The sequence below is a fragment of the Corythoichthys intestinalis genome, chromosome 14, assembly GCF_030265065.1.
Source record: "Corythoichthys intestinalis isolate RoL2023-P3 chromosome 14, ASM3026506v1, whole genome shotgun sequence".
NCBI lineage: Eukaryota > Metazoa > Chordata > Actinopteri > Syngnathiformes > Syngnathidae > Corythoichthys > Corythoichthys intestinalis.
The window spans coordinates 40,737,098-40,757,029 of NC_080408.1; the positions used below are offsets into that span (position 1 = coordinate 40,737,098).

Sequence of the window (19,932 nt, forward strand, 5' to 3'; positions counted from 1 at the left end):
TCCATCCCTATATTCCTCTTCAGTAAGTCTGAAGAATACAAACAAAACGGCATTTACAGTTAATTCATATCGTGGAATTCAAGCAGATATCATGGGTTAGTTTAACATACTTCAGTATTTTGAGTGAGTACTTTTAAGTACAGTATTTTTAAGTGAGTTACTCAATCTCACACCAAATTAGGACCACATGTGGGAACGGAGCTAGCTAGCTAGGGTGGAAAAATGACAGCACTGTCTTAGTGTTCAATAAATTAATCTAGACTAGACTCCATTGCTAGCGATTTTAGCACCTAATTGGAAAATTAATTTAATTTGCTTGAACAAAGATCTAGTTAGCTAACATCCAAGATAAGTAGGTCTTCGCTTGTATGCCAATTCAGCCAATGCACTGTTTCTTACAATTTAGGCAACTTTGTCACATTGTGTGAGGCAAACCGTTTTATATAAAACTTAGATGACAAACACGGTTCATCCCACCGTAAGACATCATAATTAAGGCCCGGAAGAAGAGCAACAGGCTTACCTTTAAATATGGCTATCCTTAAGTGAGGTGTTTCCAGTGGAGTTCATTTGAGGTGATTCGCGGTCTTCCCAGTCAACACAACTATTTTTCAACCATAACTCCCACTCATCCATAATTCGCTGACTTTTCAATCATATATCTCGGTCAATCAAAAATCGACTATTTGTCAACATTAGTTCATCAACAATAAAACAATGTTAACCCAACCATCGCCTGACATACAATAGAATAATATTGTTTCAACATCACTGTCAGGTGTCACTGGTATTTGCAATATTGATTCAACATTGTTTATTGTCGAAAATGTCGATGTCAACCACACTGTTGATTTTGATGGGAAATCAACGTTTACTCAGTCGGTCTGCTATCTGGGTATGCCTCTGCTTGCATTGCTTTTTGAGACTTTGAGTCTAGCTGATTTAAAATACGAAAATAACCACCTCAAGATTTAATTGCTGATCTCATTCGAACACATTCTGACCAAGACAGCAGAACCAAGTGAATTACAAAACAGTCTCTCAGATTAATTCAATGTATAAATGAGTTTTCATAGGAGTACAAAGTGCTAAAGGGTGTCTCTTCTTATCAGTCTGCCTCAGTTCTTGCAATTATTCTGCATTTTTCACCATAAATCAAACTCCTATCTCGTTTGACATAAATTGTAAACCAAAAGTATGCAGAAACACATCCGAGTTGTAACAAAACGACATGAAGAATTGTTACATAAATGCTACTTTTTAACTCACTAATAGGATTCACCCAAAAGATGTGCAACGGTGGATACCTTTAATGGGGCCATTAAAGGGAAAAGCCTTTAATCAAGCAGAAATGGGAGCATTCGCTACGTGCTCATCCATCCACAAAAAATATAACTGCAACGAAACCTATGTTTCTTTAATCAGGTGAAATATTAATCATGGCTCTTTTAACTTTAAGAGCAAAAGAGGTCAGTGAACAGTGGCGCATGGTAAGTGGGTATCTCAATTGATTCAAGAGTTGGCAGCACAATATTTGCCAATAACTTACACATCTTACTCAACAAAAGATGTAGTATCTAAAGGATGAAGCCCCATACAGTCAGAGCTGCGAAGTATTTTTGTTAGAGTATATTATAAGTGACCCCCCACCCCAACCCAAAAAAATCAAGTTTTCGTCGGTTGAGGAGCTTCATTTAGACAAGTTTTTGACAAAAATATGTACCGTATTTTTTGGACTATAAGTCGCATCTGAGTATAATTCGCACCAGGCCAAAAATGCGCATTGAAGAGGATAAAAAAAAACATTTAAGTCGCACAGGAGTATAAGTCGCATTTTTGGGGGAACTTTACTTGATAAAATCCAACACATAGAACAGATACGTCCTCTTAAAAGGTAATTTAAAATAAAAATACAATAGAGAACAATATGCTGAATAAGTGTACAGTATGATAATGTTATATGATGCATGAAGAACGAAATGCAAACGTGGCCGGTATGTTAACTTATCATAGCTATTAAGAGTTATTCTGATAACTATAGCATAAAGCAGTGTTTTTCAACCGGTGTGCCACGGAGATTGTCAGGTATGCTGTGAGAAATTATCCAATATCACATTTTTTTTTTTTTTTTTTACGTCGCCGGGTGGAGTTACAGTAGGAAGAAGGGGGAGGTAGAACGAGTGACGGTAGTGACGGTCGTGTGCAAATGAGCGAGGTATTGCTCTTGTCGCGTTCAATAACTGCTCGTATTTCTAGCCATCAGCTACCTTGCTGTCTGCGACAATGTGGACCCTAGCACATCTACTGTACATCATTTGATTAGACTCGTCAAGAGCCAATATTCACGAAAGTGTCCTTTCCATTTTATCCATATGTGACGACAGTTAATCCTCCCCATGTGTTTTATTCCAACACATTGTCAAGGGCAGCAAGGTGGCTGACGGCTAAAAATCTGAGCAGTTCTTGAACGCGACACAAGCAGCTATCGTAAAAACGTCATCCCCAAACGAAAAACCCGTCGGTTTAAAACAAGTCGATGGACTATTTTGTTCGCCTTTGTGAAAACACAGAGAAACAGGCAAGAAACAGGCAACTTTTTTGAGAAAAGGTACACAGGTAAATGAGAAAGCCCCCAAAGCCAGTTACCTTGTTGCTAAATCCAAAGTCCCACACTGTGGCAGAGACGTTAATACTACCTGCCTGCAAAGCTATTGTCAGCGAGCTGCTCGGCCCTGATGCGGTTAAAGACATTGCTCAAGTCCCCCTGTCTGATAATTCTGAGCTTTTCAAGCCTAACTGCTATAAAAAAAAATAATAATAAAACATAGACTGAGAGCTGTTGATGAAGATTCCTGCCAGTATATCAGCTTTGGGTTCATCAACACAGGCTCAAGTTTCACACTGACTAAGTATAAATATTGAGAAACTATTTTATAAATAAATATACTGTACAGAAAGTAATTTTGGAACATTTTTGGTTTGTGGTGTGCCGCGAGATTTTTTCCAATGTAAAAACGTGCCGTGAGTCAGAAAAGGTTGAAAAACACTGGCATAAAGAACATGCTAACAAGTTTACCAAACCATCAGTGTCACTCCAAAATACCAAAATAACATGTGAAATGATATAATAATGTGTTAATAATTTGCCACATTAGTCACTCCTGAGTATAAGTCATACCCCCAGCCAAACTATGAAAAAAACTGCGACTTATAATCTGAAAAATACGGTAATCAAATTGTGGCATCCAAAGGCAATTACAGTACTGTAAAATACTCAGTTTTTGATCAGTTTATAAGAGAGTTAGGAATTTCTCAGAACTTGCCTAACCTCACCATCTTGTGATGAGTAGGCATGTGGCGATGACCGATTAAAGGTATACCGTGGTATGCAAACGTCACGGTTTCAAAACCGCAAAAATTTTCTGTCATACCGTCTCTAAAGTATTAGCTATTTTTTATGTAACATAAATGCAGGGAGAAATCCCACGCTTGCAACTGCAAGGCTCAACCCTCCCCCGCTGGTTGTTGCTCAGTGTCAGTGAATGTGCTGTGCTACACGATGGCTGGAGGAGGTGAAATCTCATGAACTTATTCCCCCCCATCGAAGAAAACAAAATCACTTGTGTGGGTATACTTCGACTACAGAAAACCGATATGTAAAACATGTTTACGGAGAGTGGCTGCCGAGGAGGCAATACCTTCAATATGATTTCGCATTTATACAAAATCAAAGGTTCGTAAACACTGTCATGAACGTTTCCCACCACTACGAGAGTAAACTCAAGGGTGTTTAGTGTGTCTAGCGGTGGCAAAACATGTTTTTTTTCTCTCTGGCAACTGTCTGTGTTGAGTAAGAGAGTGTGTGTATAATGTAAACATGATAAGAGTCTTACACACGTGCTTTTCAATGGAAATAATTCAATTATTTTTGTTCTGATGATAATAATGTTAAGCCGTGGCTGTGGGTTTACGCTCATCCAAAAGACTATTTATTTTGATTTTATTTAGAATATTGTTTTTATTTTATTTTATTTTATTTTTTATTTTTTTAACTTGTATTATACTTATGTTTCAAATGCTAATATGTTTTGAAAAACAGATATCTCAAAGTAACACATTTTAGAGCTGTAATTGCAATACCGTGATACCGTGACATTTATGCTTAAGGTTATCTCATACCGTCAGAATCTCATACCGGCACTTGCCTAGTGCTGGGCTGACCTAAAACCAGTTTTATTGTTGCTTATAAAGTAAAATGAAAAGTCGAAACATACCGTTCAACTTTTTATATACCGTAAAAATGAGCCCATAATACATAATTACAATTTTTTTTCTACGAAAAATGTATCCTGTCACCTGTAAAATTCTTTAAAAAAAAAAAAAAAAAAAAAAAAAGCCTATATATATTGTAAAATCAGGCGGGGACAGGTAGTGGAGGCCCGTTACATTCCTTTTCCAGAGCTGAAGAATCAAGTCAAAATGGCCGCCAGCCCAAAGACTACACTTCCCAGCATGCCGCACAATGCCTCCAGGTGTGGCTGCTTAAGCCACCTAATTGCAGCTGGCCTGGAGGACAATATAGAAGACGACCATATGAAGCGAAGGGTGAAGCGGAAGGAGATTGAGGAGAGACTTGGAAGAAAGTATTTTGAGAGCAGATTTAAGTTGCCATTTTTAAACCCGCTGTTTTTTTCTGATTAAAGAACTGTTTGGTTAGACACCTTGGCGTCTCAAGCTCCTTCCTGGCCAGGCCTACCTCGTGTGCGGTACGTACATACGTACATACGTACATACATACATACATACATACAGTGCCTTGCAAAAGTATTCGGCCCCCTTGAACCTTGCAACCTTTCGCCACATTTCAGGCTTCAAACATAAAGATATAAAATTTTCATTTTTTGTCAAGAATCAACAACAAGTGGGACACAATCGTGAAGTGGAACAAAATTTATTGGATAATTTAAACTTTTTTAACAAATAAAAAACTGAAAAGTGGGGCGTGCAATATTATTCGGCCCCCTTGCGTTAATACTTTGTAGCGCCACCTTTTGCTCCAATTACAGCTGCAAGTCGCTTGGGGTATGTTTCTATCAGTTTTGCACATCGAGAGACTGACATTCTTGCCCATTCTTCCTTGCAAAACAGCTCGAGCTCAGTGAGGTTGGATGGAGAGTGTTTGTGAACAGCAGTCTTCAGCTCTTTCCACAGATTCTCGATTGGATTCAGGTCTGGACTTTGACTTGGCCATTCTAACACCTGGATACGTTTATTTTTGAACCATTCCATTGTAGATTTGGCTTTATGTTTTGGATCATTGTCCTGTTGGAAGATAAATCTCTGTCCCAGTCTCAGGTCTTGTGCAGATACCAACAGGTTTTCTTCCAGAATGTTCCTGTATTTGGCTGCATCCATCTTCCCGTCAATTTTAACCATCTTCCCTGTCCCTGCTGAAGAAAAGCAGGCCCAAACCATGATGCTGCCACCACCATGTTTGACAGTGGGGATGGTGTGTTCAGGGTGATGAGCTGTGTTGCTTTTACGCCAAACATATCGTTTTGCATTGTGGCCAAAAAGTTCAATTTTGGTTTCATCTGACCAGAGCACCTTCTTCCACATGTTTGGTGTGTCTCCCAGGTGGCTTGTGGCAAACTTTAAACGAGACTTTTTATGGATATCTTTGAGAAATGGCTTTCTTCTTGCCACTCTTCCATAAAGGCCAGATTTGTGCAGTGTACGACTGATTGTTGTCCTATGGACAGACTCTCCCACCTCAGCTGTAGATCTCTGCAGTTCATCCAGAGTGATCATGGGCCTCTTGGCTGCATCTCTGATCAGTTTTCTCCTTGTTTGAGAAGAAAATTTGGAAGGACGGCCGGGTCTTGGTAGATTTGCAGTGGTCTGATGCTCCTTCCATTTCAATATGATGGCTTGCACAGTGCTCCTTGAGATGTTTAAAGCTTGGGAAATCTTTTTGTATCCAAATCCGGCTTTAAACTTCTCCACAACAGTATCTCGGACCTGCCTGGTGTGTTCCTTGGTTTTCATAATGCTCTCTGCACTTTAAACAGAACCCTGAGACTATCACAGAGCAGGTGCATTTATATGGAGACTTGATTACACACAGGTGGATTCTATTTATCATCATCGGTCATTTAGGACAACATTGGATCATTCAGAGATCCTCACTGAACTTCTGGAGTGAGTTTGCTGCACTGAAAGTAAAGGGGCCGAATAATATTGCACGCCCCACTTTTCAGTTTTTTATTTGTTAAAAAAGTTTAAATTATCCAATAAATGTTGTTCCACTTCATGATTGTGTCCCACTTGTTGTTGATTCTTGACAAAAAAATTAAATTTCATATCTTTATGTTTGAAGCCTGAAATGTGGCGAAAGGTTGCAAGATTGAAGGGGGCCGAATACTTTTGCAAGGCACTGTACATACATACATACATACATACATACATATATAAAATGTGTGTATGTATGTGTGTGTGTGTATATTCGGTGAAGTTAAAACACGGCAGTGTTACAATTTATTGAACTCAAAAGCTGCCATTGACAAAATCCAATACATTGGAACTGGGAGTGATTTCACTGTTCTTGATGGCTTCTCTCAAAAAGATGGATTGCCCCCTTTGAAATTTTAGACTTCATTTTTCTCTTTGCTAAATTGTAAAAGCCCACAACGGCCATGTGTATTCAAATTATTGGGGGGAAAAACAACAGAGTTAGTTATTAGATTCATTGTAATGAATCTTTAAAATAGGATTCTATAGTATACAGCAGTTGTAATTAATTGTCTCACTGATGGTTCATTGAAGTAATTAAAACAAAAAAAAAAGAAAAAAAAAAAGGGTTTTGACTGGTAAATATGTGAGGTATGAGTCCGAATGTGCAGCTGAAGTGTGACACTGAGCCTCGCAGTCAAACTGAACCGTCAGGACGGATTAAGCCGGCTGGTGGTTAGATGAGCAACATGCACGCACGCATGTATGCTCACGAACACGCACTCTGATGGCAGTGGCTCTGAAATACATTTGGAGAGTAAACATGTCATTATTATTTTAAAAACCGTTTGGCGCCTACAGGCACATTTTCACAATCTCATTTAAGATTCTTGGATATTGCCCAAACCCATCCTTTGGAAGTACCACACAAAACCTTTTGTGTCCATATCCTGGAAGCAAACACTTAATTGTATGTTTCATTTTCATGTGGTCAATCACTGCGACCACAATTCACTTGGCGCTAGTGGGAATACATAATATTGGTTTGGCCACGAAAATTCCAAATATCCTTCCGAAAAATTGAGTGGACAGAAAACCGCAGTGCTGTTGGGTTTCTGATGGATCTCAATTTTCCTCAGACAACTGCGGAGATACAAATAATTCCCCCAGGCAATACCACGAGGAAAGCAGAAGAAAGGAAAAAGCGATTTGCGCCTCATTTGTTCCATTTAGTTGCCAATCTTGTTGCTCTGTGATCGAAAATACTTTTAAAAAACAAAAACACCTCTACAGAATTAAAACAATAACCAAGTAATACAACAAAAGACAGAAAATTGCTGACAAATAGCCATGTTAACTGTGACAAACAAAAGGAATAGACATTTGAAAACACAGACAACAAACAAGTGGACTTCTATTAGATAATTGAGTCATTAGCTGTCATTGATCATGAGAGGTATGATAAATTGCCATAAATTGCAGTAAATGAGTTACAACACTTGCTTGACACGGAAATTGATGTGCCACTGTGTCTAGAGTTATTATTTTGATTAAAAAAACAAACCAGTCCTCCTTTATAGTGAGTGTAGGTGTAGGTATAGGCCAACTACACATGCAGTAATATGTTTTGAAACTTTTTCTCATTGAATTGAATGAGAAAGAGCATCCAAACCTTTGACCAAGGGTGTCCGCTGGTGTAAGGTTATAAGCATAATAAGGTAATGTGTGCTTGACTGATATGACACAAGTTATAGAAAAGGTCTATCTTCTAAGGTCTTTTTATGATTCAAAGCTATCTCCAGCTATCTCACGGAATCATGTAGCTTTGGTGCTTTGTGTGTGAAAATCCCATTTTTCATGTGGTGGGTGTGTCACAAAACTAAATGGGATAATGTGCATGGATGAAAACTGAGCAAGCACTGATACCTAAAAAAAGACTTGAAAAGAATCACGAAAGAAACAACAGCTTTGTATGGGAAAGACTTTGTTTATAGTAATTTTCTATTTCAGAAACTGATTACCCCTTAGAGTTGATTATTATTATTATTATTATAATTACAAAGAGATTACTGTATACTCATCATGCCAGTCACTTTTTTTTCAAGTGTCGCATTGTATTTATATTTAGCATTGCCTCTTTCAATGAACACGCTATTGATTTGAAATATCATACTTATCCTTTTGGCTCTTTCTGCCCCCATTGATCGTGGTTGTTTATTGGGGTCCACATCCAAAACTCCCCGCAGTACACTTCCTGTATGTTACCTAATGTATGTCTTCACTCATCATTCAATCATTCAGTTTCATCCAGAATTGGGCCAATAAGCCCATTTAGTTGCCCCCAACCGAAAAAAATCACGTCACATATCATTCCACTAAGCAGTAGTCTCTGACAGTTTTCGGAGTCAAAAGAGCTACAAGGAATCGTCGGGATGAAAACCCGATCAATGAATGATCAATGAGGTAATGAACTAGGATTGAGTGTTGAGTGTAATATGGCCTGGAAGTAAAAAGATGAATGGATGATACTGAATACATACAATAAGAGAATACTGGATAGTCTCTTTGGCAGGTGGTTTAATAAAGCATGTGAAGCACATAAAATATTCATGATAATGGATGGATAGAAAGAGACATGATGGATGGCTTTCTAATTTGTTCCTGGCCTCCCAGGTTCTATGTGAAGACGCCTTCTAATTTGATTGACCCAGATGGCCTTGGGTCCCGTTAAATTTGCTTTGTAACACCATGATCATTATGGATATTAGCCTTTGACATGCCTACATAATGTTGTACACATTTATGTTTCATCCTGCAGTCCAGCAAAAAAGACATTTAACTTTCCCTAATAGTGTCTGGATTTTTTAAATTTTAGCTCCAAAAAAGGAGATGAAACTTTTGTACTGAATAGACCAAGCAAATGAGAATAAGAGTACAGTAAAAAAAAAAAAAAAAAACTTATGTGATAACATTTTTTCAATAGTCATTGGCTTCTTTTGACTGCGGTAGACATCTAGTCCATTTGGACTGGGAGGGTCATTTACCGCCAGCCCCTCCCAGTCCAAATGGACTAGATGTCTATCGTCGTCAAAGTATACAATGAGTCGTACAATGAATATGATATGATATAGAACAATACAGTATTATACATAGTATCACTAGCGTGCACACATAGACACCAGGTGGTGCTCAAGCACTGTCCCTTGCCCTCTTAACCGAGCAAGTGCCCTTATCAAGGTTATAAAGTCATGATCATTATTATGTTAGTAATGAGTGTGCCCCACAAGCGTTGCAGCCATAATCACTGTAACAGTGCCCTCTGTCCTCTAAACATGGAAACACGCCGCAGCACAATACAATAGCTTTTATCTACGCCCTCTCCTCACCCTCGCCTGCAGCCCCTAAGCAGAGGTTACAAGTAATGTGTATGTGTCCTCCTATACATCAGTTGCTTAACTAATTGTCTGGTTAAGTAGCCTTTGTCTCTGTTCACCTCTCTAAATTAGCCAAATGCCCAGTCTCACCTTTTAAACAAGCTAGGCTAGCCGCTCACCATGAATCAGTTAATAGATGTAACGTGGCAACCAGCTAACAATCAGTGTCGGTAGGAAAAATAATTAAAACAATATACTGTAATGCTCTCGGCTGAGAGAGGAGAGGAGTTATGTATGGCTTCACTCACTATAATGCGACAACAATGAAAAAAATATATAATACAGCGGGCTGCTGCAGAGTGCGACTGCTATCACTAGATCCCAGCGCATTTTCTCTCACTCCACTTGCTCGTTTCCCGCTAAGTCACAGCCCACACGTCCAGAGCGTCTCTTAAAGGGGCCGCACTTAGTAACGGACATAATATTATTATAGCTCAATATTTTGAAATGTCTTTGCATGTTTAGTACAGTAATAGTACGGTTGCTTCGAGAGTATGTTGCTGCTTGGAAAAAAAAAAAAAAAAAAAAACAGAATCAAAATAAACGCACATAAAAAAATGTAACTTTGAAATTCACCTGGACGAAGTGAAACTGAGTGTGTGTAGTAGAACGTGAATAAGCTTCAAGAAAACTGTAAGCTCCCTCATTTGATAGATATATATACAGTCATGTAAAATTAGGACACCCCATTAAACATTCAGTTCTTTATTAAGAAATGTTCACATATCAATGTCTGATCTTGATTTTCTTTATCCTTGGGAAAGAATGGTGTTATGGTGTTATATAGTGCTTTTCCACCTTTCAAGGAGCTCAAAGCGCTTTACACTATCTCGCCATCCACCTACTGGTGACACAGGAGCAACGTGGGGTTCAGTGTCTTGCTCAAGGACACTTAGACGAGTTCATCAGGGCAGAGAATTGAACCCACAACCTCTGGGTTGGGGGGATAACTACTCTACCACTGAGCCACGCCACCCCAGAGAAAAAAAATACCCCAAAGAAAGTGATTAGATTGCAGGTAAACGACAAAAATTAACATTGTTTTACTCATTGAACCAAATATATCAACAAAAATGCATATTCTTACTGTGGAAAAAGTTAGGACACCTTACCGCCTAACAGCTAGTGTTACCCCCTTTGACTAAAATAACTTCAATGAGACGCTTTTTGAAGCCATCTACCAGTCTTTGACATCAGTATGAGGAAAGTTTGCCCCACTCCTTAACGCAAAATACTTTCAGCTGTGAGATGTTTGAGGAGTTTCTTGCATCTGCAGCCCGTTTCAAGTCACCCCACAGCATCTCAATAGGATTAAGATCTGGGCTTTGACTCGGCCATTCCATGACTTTCTTCCTTTTCAGCCAGTCCTTGGTGGATTTACTGGCATGTTTTGGGTCATTGTCATTTTGCTGGGTCTAGTTTCGCTTCATCTTTAATTTTTTTCACATATGATCCCACATGTTCCTTAAGCACCCTCTGATACACAATAGAATACATGGTGGATTCTATGTTGGTGAGCTAACCACGTCCTGCTGTAGCAAACCATCCCCACACCATGACACTTCCACCTCCATGCTTCACAGTTGGTATGAGATTCTTTTCCTGGAATACTGTATTGGGTTTATGCCAAAAATGTCCTCTTTTCTGGTGTCCTAATAATTCCATTTTAAATTCATCTGTCCAAAGAATATTATTCCAGCAGTCCTGGTCTTTGTCTACATTCATTCTGGCAAACTTCAGTCTGGCCTTCATGTTCTTCTTGGAGAGCAAAGGTTTTCTCCTTGCACACCTCCCATGAAGGTTAAACTTGTGAAGTCTCTTTTTGATTACAGAGGCATGCACTTTCACATCAACAGTAGGTGGGGTCTGCTCTCAGAGTGAACTTTCGTGGGCGGCCAGACCTGGGCATGTTGGCATTTGTTTTGAGTGTCCTCCACTCGTAGACTATTTTCCGGACAGTGGAATGGTTGATTTTATATTCTTTTGAGATCTTTTGACATCCCATACCAGACTCATAAGAGTCGACAGTCTTCTTTCTGAAGGCCTCAGACAGCTCCTTTAATCTTACCATGGTGTTTTTTCTCACTTCAACAGTCAGTCACTGTTGAAAGCATTCTGCATTGAGGAGTGGGCCAAACTTTCTTCAGACCAATGTCAAAAGCTGGTAGATGGCAAAAAAAAAAGCGTCTCACTGAAGACATTTCAGCCAAAAGGGATAACACTAGCTATAAGGTGGTAGGGTGTCCTAACTTTTTCCTCAGTTAGAATATGCAATTTCGTTGATAAATTTGGTTTAATAAGTAAAACATTGTTAATTTTTGTTGTTTACCTGCAATTGAATCCAATTATTTTCCAAGAGAAGAAAAACAAGATCAAAAATTGATCTGTGAACATTTCTTAGTAAAGAACTGAATATTTAATGGGGTGTCCTAATTTTTTCACATGACTGTATTTTTTTTTTTCCCACTTGCAGCTGCAGTCATGCCTCGAAAGGAAACAAAAAGAAAACTAAAGTGTTTTTTTTTTTACCCTTGTTATTTTGGAATAGCTTGATATTTTTTTAATATATAAATAAATATGTAATGATGTCATACATCTGCAATGTTTTGTTCTTTCTTTTAATAATTCACATTGTTCTAGCGAGGCAGCCAGGCTGTCATTTACATACACTGCAAAAGGAGCCCTTCTTTTCCCCTCTAAGCACCTGCCCCCCAAATTGTCCGTGCACGCCACTGTATAGTACAGAGTATAATACTGGACAAGTAAATGAGGATTAATTTTAGAAGTGGCAGCTCACGAATGCAAACTTGCTTGCCAACACCAGCACCGCTTCGCCACTCACCAGGAAGTTTGCCTTGCCTCGACTTGACAAGGCTTTCGCACTTGCGCCTGGCTTTGAACAGCAGCGCTATCTGCTCTTCTTTGGTGAGTACGTCATCCGCATGGGCCTGCAGGGTAAAAGAAAAAAAAAAATCATAAGTTAGACGACTACAAGTCAAAAGTGCAACAACAGCACCATAATTTACCAGCAGTGTGATGTAAAGTCTATCCAATTCATTTCACACACCGTCATTGTCGGACAGAAACTTTATGTGCAAATCCATACTATTGATCGGTCTCCTTGAGGGTCATTTATTTTGACATATTGACCAATCTTAAGTGATAAATTGCTACTATGCAATATTATGGTATGGTGTATTTTTCAGATGAACTTGAGTATCCAATTTTACAAAAGACTGCAAGAAGGTTGTTAGGGCCTCTGCTCCTCACTCCTGAGTTCTCAACTGCCTCCGGCAGGTGTGCATATTTTATCCTAATTACAGGTTGGAGGTCAGACGGGTGGAGCGGCCACAGGTGCAGGCTATCACCATCAGCAGCCTTTAAAAGCCAGTGGACGCCTCACCTCGTCGCCAGATCAACTCGTCTGTTTCCTACGTCAGTTGTTTCTCGCATTCCTATATGATATCTTTGCTCACTGGCTTACGACTTCCTTGCTCTTGTCCCAGGTCCTGTTTTCTGCGCGCCCCTTGTCGGATTCCACGCCTGCCTTGCTTCCGAGCCTCCTCGTCTTACGCCAGCTCATCTACCACGAGCCAAGTCATCCACCCCAGCCACATTCTCGTGATCGCCAATAAACGATTACTCCTCTCACCCCCTGTGTGTCTGCTTTGGGATCCCCTCTTGCTCACGCAACCCTAACAGTTTGATCTGGCCATAAATGGATCCCGCAGACAATCCCGCCGCCTCGCCCACGTCCCTCCAGCACCACCACCAAGCCTTACAATTCCTCTTCAATAAGGTAACGGACATTTCCCATTCACTCCAAGCCATACAAGAGCAGCTCACACCACTTCCACAAGCCCGCTTAGCCCAGTCAGCCCCAGGTTACGATGCTACCCCTTCGTGCCACATACCCGCATGTAACCCGGCGTCATTGGCTACAGGCCGAGAGCCTCACGTCCCCGCACCGGCTCCTTACGACGGCAACCTCGGCACTTGTCGCGCCTTTCTTGTACAATGTAGCCTTGTGTTTGAGCTACAGCCCTCCACGTACCACGGGGAAAAAATAAAGATCGCCTACCTCATCTCTTGCTTGCGGGGTGTTGCGCTTCAATGGGCCTCCTTAGTGTGGGAAAATGGTTCCTCCGTATGTGACACGTACTCCAGTTTTACTGAGGAGATGAAAAAAATCTTTGACCATCCGATCCGCGGGAGAGAAGCAGCGAAGCGGCTCATGTCTGTTCGTCAGGGGACTCGGAGCGTCGCCGAGTTCTCGGTGGAGTTCAGGACGTTAGCGGTGGAAAGCCGCTTCAACGACGCAGCACTCCAGGAGGTTTTCACCGGCGCATTGAACGAATCCTTGAAAGATGAATTGGCCACACGGGACGGGCCGGATTCTCTGGACAACTTGATTCGATTATCGATTCAAATCGATAATCGCCAGCGGGAGAGGAAGAGACAACGCATGGAACAGCTGGGCGACCCGCGCACTCGCCTCGCTGCTTTTCCGCCCCCGCCTCCACTTCCTGTAAAGGCCGCTGAGGCTGCGCTGGCGACATCTCCCCCTGCTGTGAACGCCGAGCCAACGCAGGTGGGACGTACCAGGCTCTCCAGGGAGGAACGCACACGCAGGTACGACGCACGTCTTTGTGTTTATTGTGGAAAGAGTGGACATTTTCTACGCACCTGCCCAGTGCGTCCAGAACCGCCGTTACAAGGACTACTAGTAAGTCACATGTCTCATGCTTCCTCACGTCGGCTCCAGCTCACAGCTACCCTCTTCTTAAAGGGCCAGTCACGCACTGTTACTGCCCTAGTTGATTGTGGTTCAGACGAAAACTTTATTGACCACGAACTTGTTAACCAACTAGGGCTGGCGACACACCAGCTCCCCCTTCCATTGAAGACCACTGCACTCAATGGCCAGCTCCTCTTCAGTGTGGACAAGAAGACTGAGCCCATCAAGCTCCTCCTGTCGGGCAACCACCAAGAGGTGAGCGCTTTCCTTGTTTTTGTAAGCCCCCACACTCCATTGGTCCTCGGGTTACCGTGGCTTAGGAAACACAATCCCTCCATTGATTGGACCCATCCAAAACTGACTGCATGGAGTGAATTCTGTCACAATAATTGTCTCAAATCTGCACTAGTGCCGTCGTATCCTGTCCAGAAGGTGGAGCCACCTGACTTGTCGGCTGTTCCAGAATGCTACCATGACCTCTGGCAGGTGTTTAGTAAAGATCATGCCATGTCGCTCCCACCTCACCGTCCATACGACTGCGCCATCGATCTCCTTCCTGGTGCTGCCCTTCCCAAGGGTCGGTTGTTTAACATTTCAGAACCAGAGAGGGAGGCGATGGAGGAGTACATCACCGAATCCCTGGCCACTGGTACCATCCGTCCATCCTCCTCCCCGGTCGGTGCAGGATTCTTCTTTGTGGGCAAGAAGGATGGCGGCCTGCGGCCCTGTATCGACTATCGAGCCCTGAACGACATTACCATTAAGAACAGGTACCCTCTTCCACTCATCGACTCCGCATTCACCCCCCTCTATAGCGCTACAGTTTTCAGTAAGCTTGACCTGCGCCGTGCTTATCACCTCGTCCGCATCAGGGAAGGCGATGAGTGGAAAACTGCATTCAATACGGCCTTAGGGCATTATGAATACCTGGTCATGCCTTTTGGCCTCACAAACGCCCCTGCAGTTTTCCAGAACCTGGTCAACGATGTCCTCAGGGACTTCATTAACAGATTTGTGGTGGTGTACCTCGACGACATCCTGGTGTTCTCACGCACCCCCTCAGAACACGAAGATCATGTCCGTCAGGTCCTCCAACGTCTCCTCGAAAACAGGCTCTTCGTGAAGGCTGAGAAATGCGAGTTTCACGTCGCCGAAACAACATTTCTTGGCCACATTGTGGGCAAAGGGCAGTTTCGTATGGACCCGGCCAAAGTGGCGGCGGTCCTTGAGTGGCCACGCCCTTCGGACAGAAAGCAGCTCCAGCGCTTTCTCGGATTCGCCAACTACTACCGCAGGTTCATCCGCAATTACAGCAGGGTTGCAGCCCCTCTCTCAGCCCTCACCTCTACCACCACACGATTCTGTTGGTCTGACGCTGCCAGTTCCGCCTTCAAAGACCTCAAGGCCCGTTTCACTTCAGCACCTGTGTTGGTCCCGCCTAACCCGTCTCTTCAATTCATTGTAGAGGTCGACGCTTCAGAGACTGGCGTGGGTGCAGTTCTGTCACAACGGCGGCCGGCTGATGGCAAGGTGCACCCATGTGCTTACTTCTCCCGGAGGCTGTCTCCTGCTGAGCGAAACTACAGCATCGGGGACAGAGAGCTCTTGGCAGTCAAGATGGCCTTGGAAGAATGGCGCCACCATCTGGAGGGAACATCCCAGCCCTTCCTCGTGTTAACCGATCACAAGAACCTTGAATACCTGAAGTCAGCAAAGAGACTAAACCCACGACAAGCGAGGTGGGCCTTGTTTTTCTCCCGTTTCAACTTCACTCTGTCTTACATCCCAGGTTCAAAAAACGCCAAGCCAGACGCCCTCTCACGCCAGTTCCAGGCCAGCGAACCAAAGGAGGATCCCGCTCCCATCCTACCCCAGACCTGCTTTCTTGCCTCGATGGAGTGGGAGATCGAGAAAAAGGTGAAGGAAGCCCACTGTGAACACCCGGACCCCCGAGAGGGCCCTCAGTCTGACCTCTTTGTTCCCGAGTCCCTACGTTCCCAGGTGCTGGAGTGGGCGCACTCGTCCCGCCTCTTTTGCCACCCCGGCATCAGAAGGACGCTTGCCGTGCTGCGCCAGCGGTTTTGGTGGCCTTCCATGTCAGAAGACGCAAGATCATTTGTCCTCGCCTGTACCGTTTGCGCCCGTAGCAAGACATCCACCAAACCCAGCTCCGGACTCCTCCGACCCTTGCCCATCCCGAGTCGCCCTTGGTCACACATCGCCCTGGATTTCGTAACCGGTCTCCCTCCTTCCAGAGGCAACACAGTCATTCTCACAGTGGTGGATAGATTCTCCAAGGCAGCCCATTTCGTCCCCCTTCACAAGCTCCCTTCAGCCAAGGAAACATCTGATCTGCTCACCCACCACGTATTCCGCCTACATGGCATCCCAGTCGACATAGTCTCCGACAGAGGACCGCAGTTCACATCACAGGTCTGGAGGGCTTTCTGTGCTGCACTAGGTATCGGTGTTAGTCTGTCTTCTGGGTACCACCCACAAACCAACGGGCAATGCGAGCGCGCAAACCAGCAGCTCGAAGCAGCCCTCCGCTGTACCACACAGGCCCATCCCAACACTTGGAGTGACCAGCTCCCTTGGATTGAATACGCGCACAACTCCCTGCCTAACGCCTCCTCCGGTATGTCCCCATTCCATTGCTCTTTGGGCTACCAACCCCCGCTGTTTCCCTCGCAGGAGCAAGACATTGCGGTCCCGTCAGTCCAGAGCCATGTCAATCGGTGCTCCAGAGTCTGGGAGCAGGCACGCTCTGCACTCCTACGTGCCTCCGATAAGTCCCGCGCGCAGTCTGACCGCCGCCGCACGCCTGCGCCTGTCTATGTAGTTGGCCAACAGGTGTGGCTTTCATCCAAGTCCTTGCCGGTGAAGACGGGGTCTGCAAAGTTGACTCCCCGGTTTGTTGGACCCTATGTGATTGAGAAGGTGGTGAATCCTGCTGCCGTTCGCCTCAAGCTCCCAGCCCACTTCCGTGTCCACCCTACCTTCCATGTCTCCCACGTGAAGCCTGTCTCAACGAGTCCCTTGTCCCCCCCTGTTCCGCCCCCTCCACCACCTCTGTCGGTCGATGGGGGTCCTGCTTACCGTGTGCGGCGCCTGTTGGATGTCCGCCGCCGCGGTAGGGGTCTTCAGTACCTCGTGGACTGGGAGGGTTATGGTCCTGAGGAGCGCTCCTGGGTCCCGTCCCGGTGGGTGCTGTCTCGGGCGCTCATTCGGGATTTCCACCGCGCCCACCCTGATCGCCTTCGTCGTGCGCCGGGTGGCGCCCGTGGGAGGGGGGGTCCTGTTAGGGCCTCTGCTCCTCACTCCTGAGTTCTCAACTGCCTCCGGCAGGTGTGCATATTTTATCCTAATTACAGGTTGGAGGTCAGACGGGTGGAGCGGCCACAGGTGCAGGCTATCACCATCAGCAGCCTTTAAAAGCCAGTGGACGCCTCACCTCGTCGCCAGATCAACTCGTCTGTTTCCTACGTCAGTTGTTTCTCGCATTCCTATATGATATCTTTGCTCACTGGCTTACGACTTCCTTGCTCTTGTCCCAGGTCCTGTTTTCTGCGCGCCCCTTGTCGGATTCCACGCCTGCCTTGCTTCCGAGCCTCCTCGTCTTACGCCAGCTCATCTACCACGAGCCAAGTCATCCACCCCAGCCACATTCTCGTGATCGCCAATAAACGATTACTCCTCTCACCCCCTGTGTGTCTGCTTTGGGATCCCCTCTTGCTCACGCAACCCTAACAAAGGTGGCCTGGATAAAAAGTATTTTATTTATTTATTATTCAATCCAAGTGTTCTTCTACAGATCTTGAGCAAAAAGCTGCAAAAAGCTGTATTTTTTAATTCAATTTCATTTCATGAAAGACAAAAAAAAAAAAAACATCAGAATATTTTTGGCTTTTACTCTTGAGTTCATATCCATGAGTGGATGTGACCTTTAATCACATCTGACAGGGGACAAAAACTAGATTTTCCTCACACAGCGAGTTTGAATGTGGGCGCTCCAGGTGCGGTGTTCTATCAGACGAAACATGTCGTTTCTAAAGCTCCTCTTGACAAGCTCACCGTTTGCCCTTGGGATTTGCCTTTCAACCAAAAACACATTAAAAGGGACCAGTTGTTTTAACGCAGCGTGTCACAAAGTAGGGACATGAAAAACATTCGCAAGAAGCGCTTATCAAGCTGATATAGAGGCTGTATTTGACTGTGTACTTCAATTGACAATTTCAAAATGTTAGTTATGCATCATGGAGGCATAAACCCAATAGTAAATACAAACAATATTCTTCCACCACTGCAATGAATTTCCCGTTGAGTTATTCTTTTTTTTTTTCCCCTTTCATTTAGTTTCAGTGATAAAAAAAAAAAAAAGAGCTTCAGGACAAGCGCAGTCTCATCAGCACAAGATTTTCTATTGCTCAGTGCATCTTTGTGAAGAAAAATCAATTTCATTGCTTGGACCTTCTGCAGCGTGCACATTTACATTGTGATGGGAAATCTATTTGGCCATGAGGTGATTTTAGCATACGGTGAGAGACAGAACAGACACAAACAGGAGGTAACGAGCTGCAAAAACACTTACAAAATTAGTTAAAAAGTGAACAATTAATGCGCTCCCAAAATCCATGTTGATTTAATTGAGAGATAACGTTTAATACCGTGTGCTGACATGCGTTAACCTGTCATTACCTATTAGATACTGTGGGGTCGTATGGCTCAGTGGTACAGTAGTCGTTGTCCACCCCAGGTTTGATACCCCACCTTGGTGACCCCGTCTTTCAGACTTCTTCATCCATCCTTATTGCTTCCATTGTCTATACCGAAAGCAAATTTCTTGGCGAAAACCAAATACTGGAAAAACTTGGCCGAAATTCTGAAAGGCCGAATATTACATATGTAAACAATTAATTTTTTATTTATTTAAAAAAATAAATATATATATATTATATATATATATTATATATATATATATATATATATATATATATATATATATATTATTTCCTGATTAATGCCCTTTGCATTGGTCTTTTTTTTTTTCATTTTGGAAACGATCAGGCAGAAATGAAATATGGTCCCTTCTCACAAGTACGCAAACATCTTGGGTGTGTTTCGGGGGCAGTGAGCATTTTGTGGCTCTCTGAACACCTCCCAGAGCAGAGGTGCCGGCGTTGTCGTAGCATTCTGTTTGGTGGACGTCTCGGCCGATGAAACCTTGACAAATGCGCTTTCTTGGAAGTTTGTGACACTTGAAAAATGGGAGTCACTCCTCCAGTTGCTAAGATAAATGAGATCTCGATGTACGTTTGTGTGGAACTGCAGTTCACAGCAACACAAAACTATTCCATTCTCGCTGAAACTTGTAGAGCTTTTTACAAAGCTATGACAAGCTCTCATACTCATTAAAATAAAATTCACTGTTTTCTAGTGCAACAAGTGTAATTGATCGAAAGCGAGACAAGTGGGCTGAGTCCTAGTGGCAACGAAGCTGAGCGAAGTCGCTCTCAGCTGAATTAAACG

The 19,932-nt window shown here is 43.3% G+C and overlaps 1 protein-coding gene across 2 annotated transcripts in view; it reads right to left on the bottom strand.

Moving 5' to 3' along the window:
* pth1r (parathyroid hormone 1 receptor) overlaps positions 1 to 19,932 on the bottom strand; it is a 131,609-nt gene that overhangs the window by 61,194 nt on the left and 50,483 nt on the right. The window contains exons 1-2 of one of the 2 annotated variants that reach the window (XM_057857480.1): positions 18,392 to 18,480; positions 12,508 to 12,613 (exon numbers count right to left, since the gene is read on the bottom strand). In XM_057857480.1, coding sequence (XP_057713463.1) covers positions 12,508 to 12,613; positions 18,392 to 18,445 — 160 coding nt within the window. In that variant the 5' untranslated portion in view covers positions 18,446 to 18,480. Of the gene's footprint in view, positions 1 to 12,507; positions 12,614 to 18,391; positions 18,481 to 19,932 lie in introns of those variants that run through there. The other variant, XM_057857479.1, reaches the window with a different exon arrangement.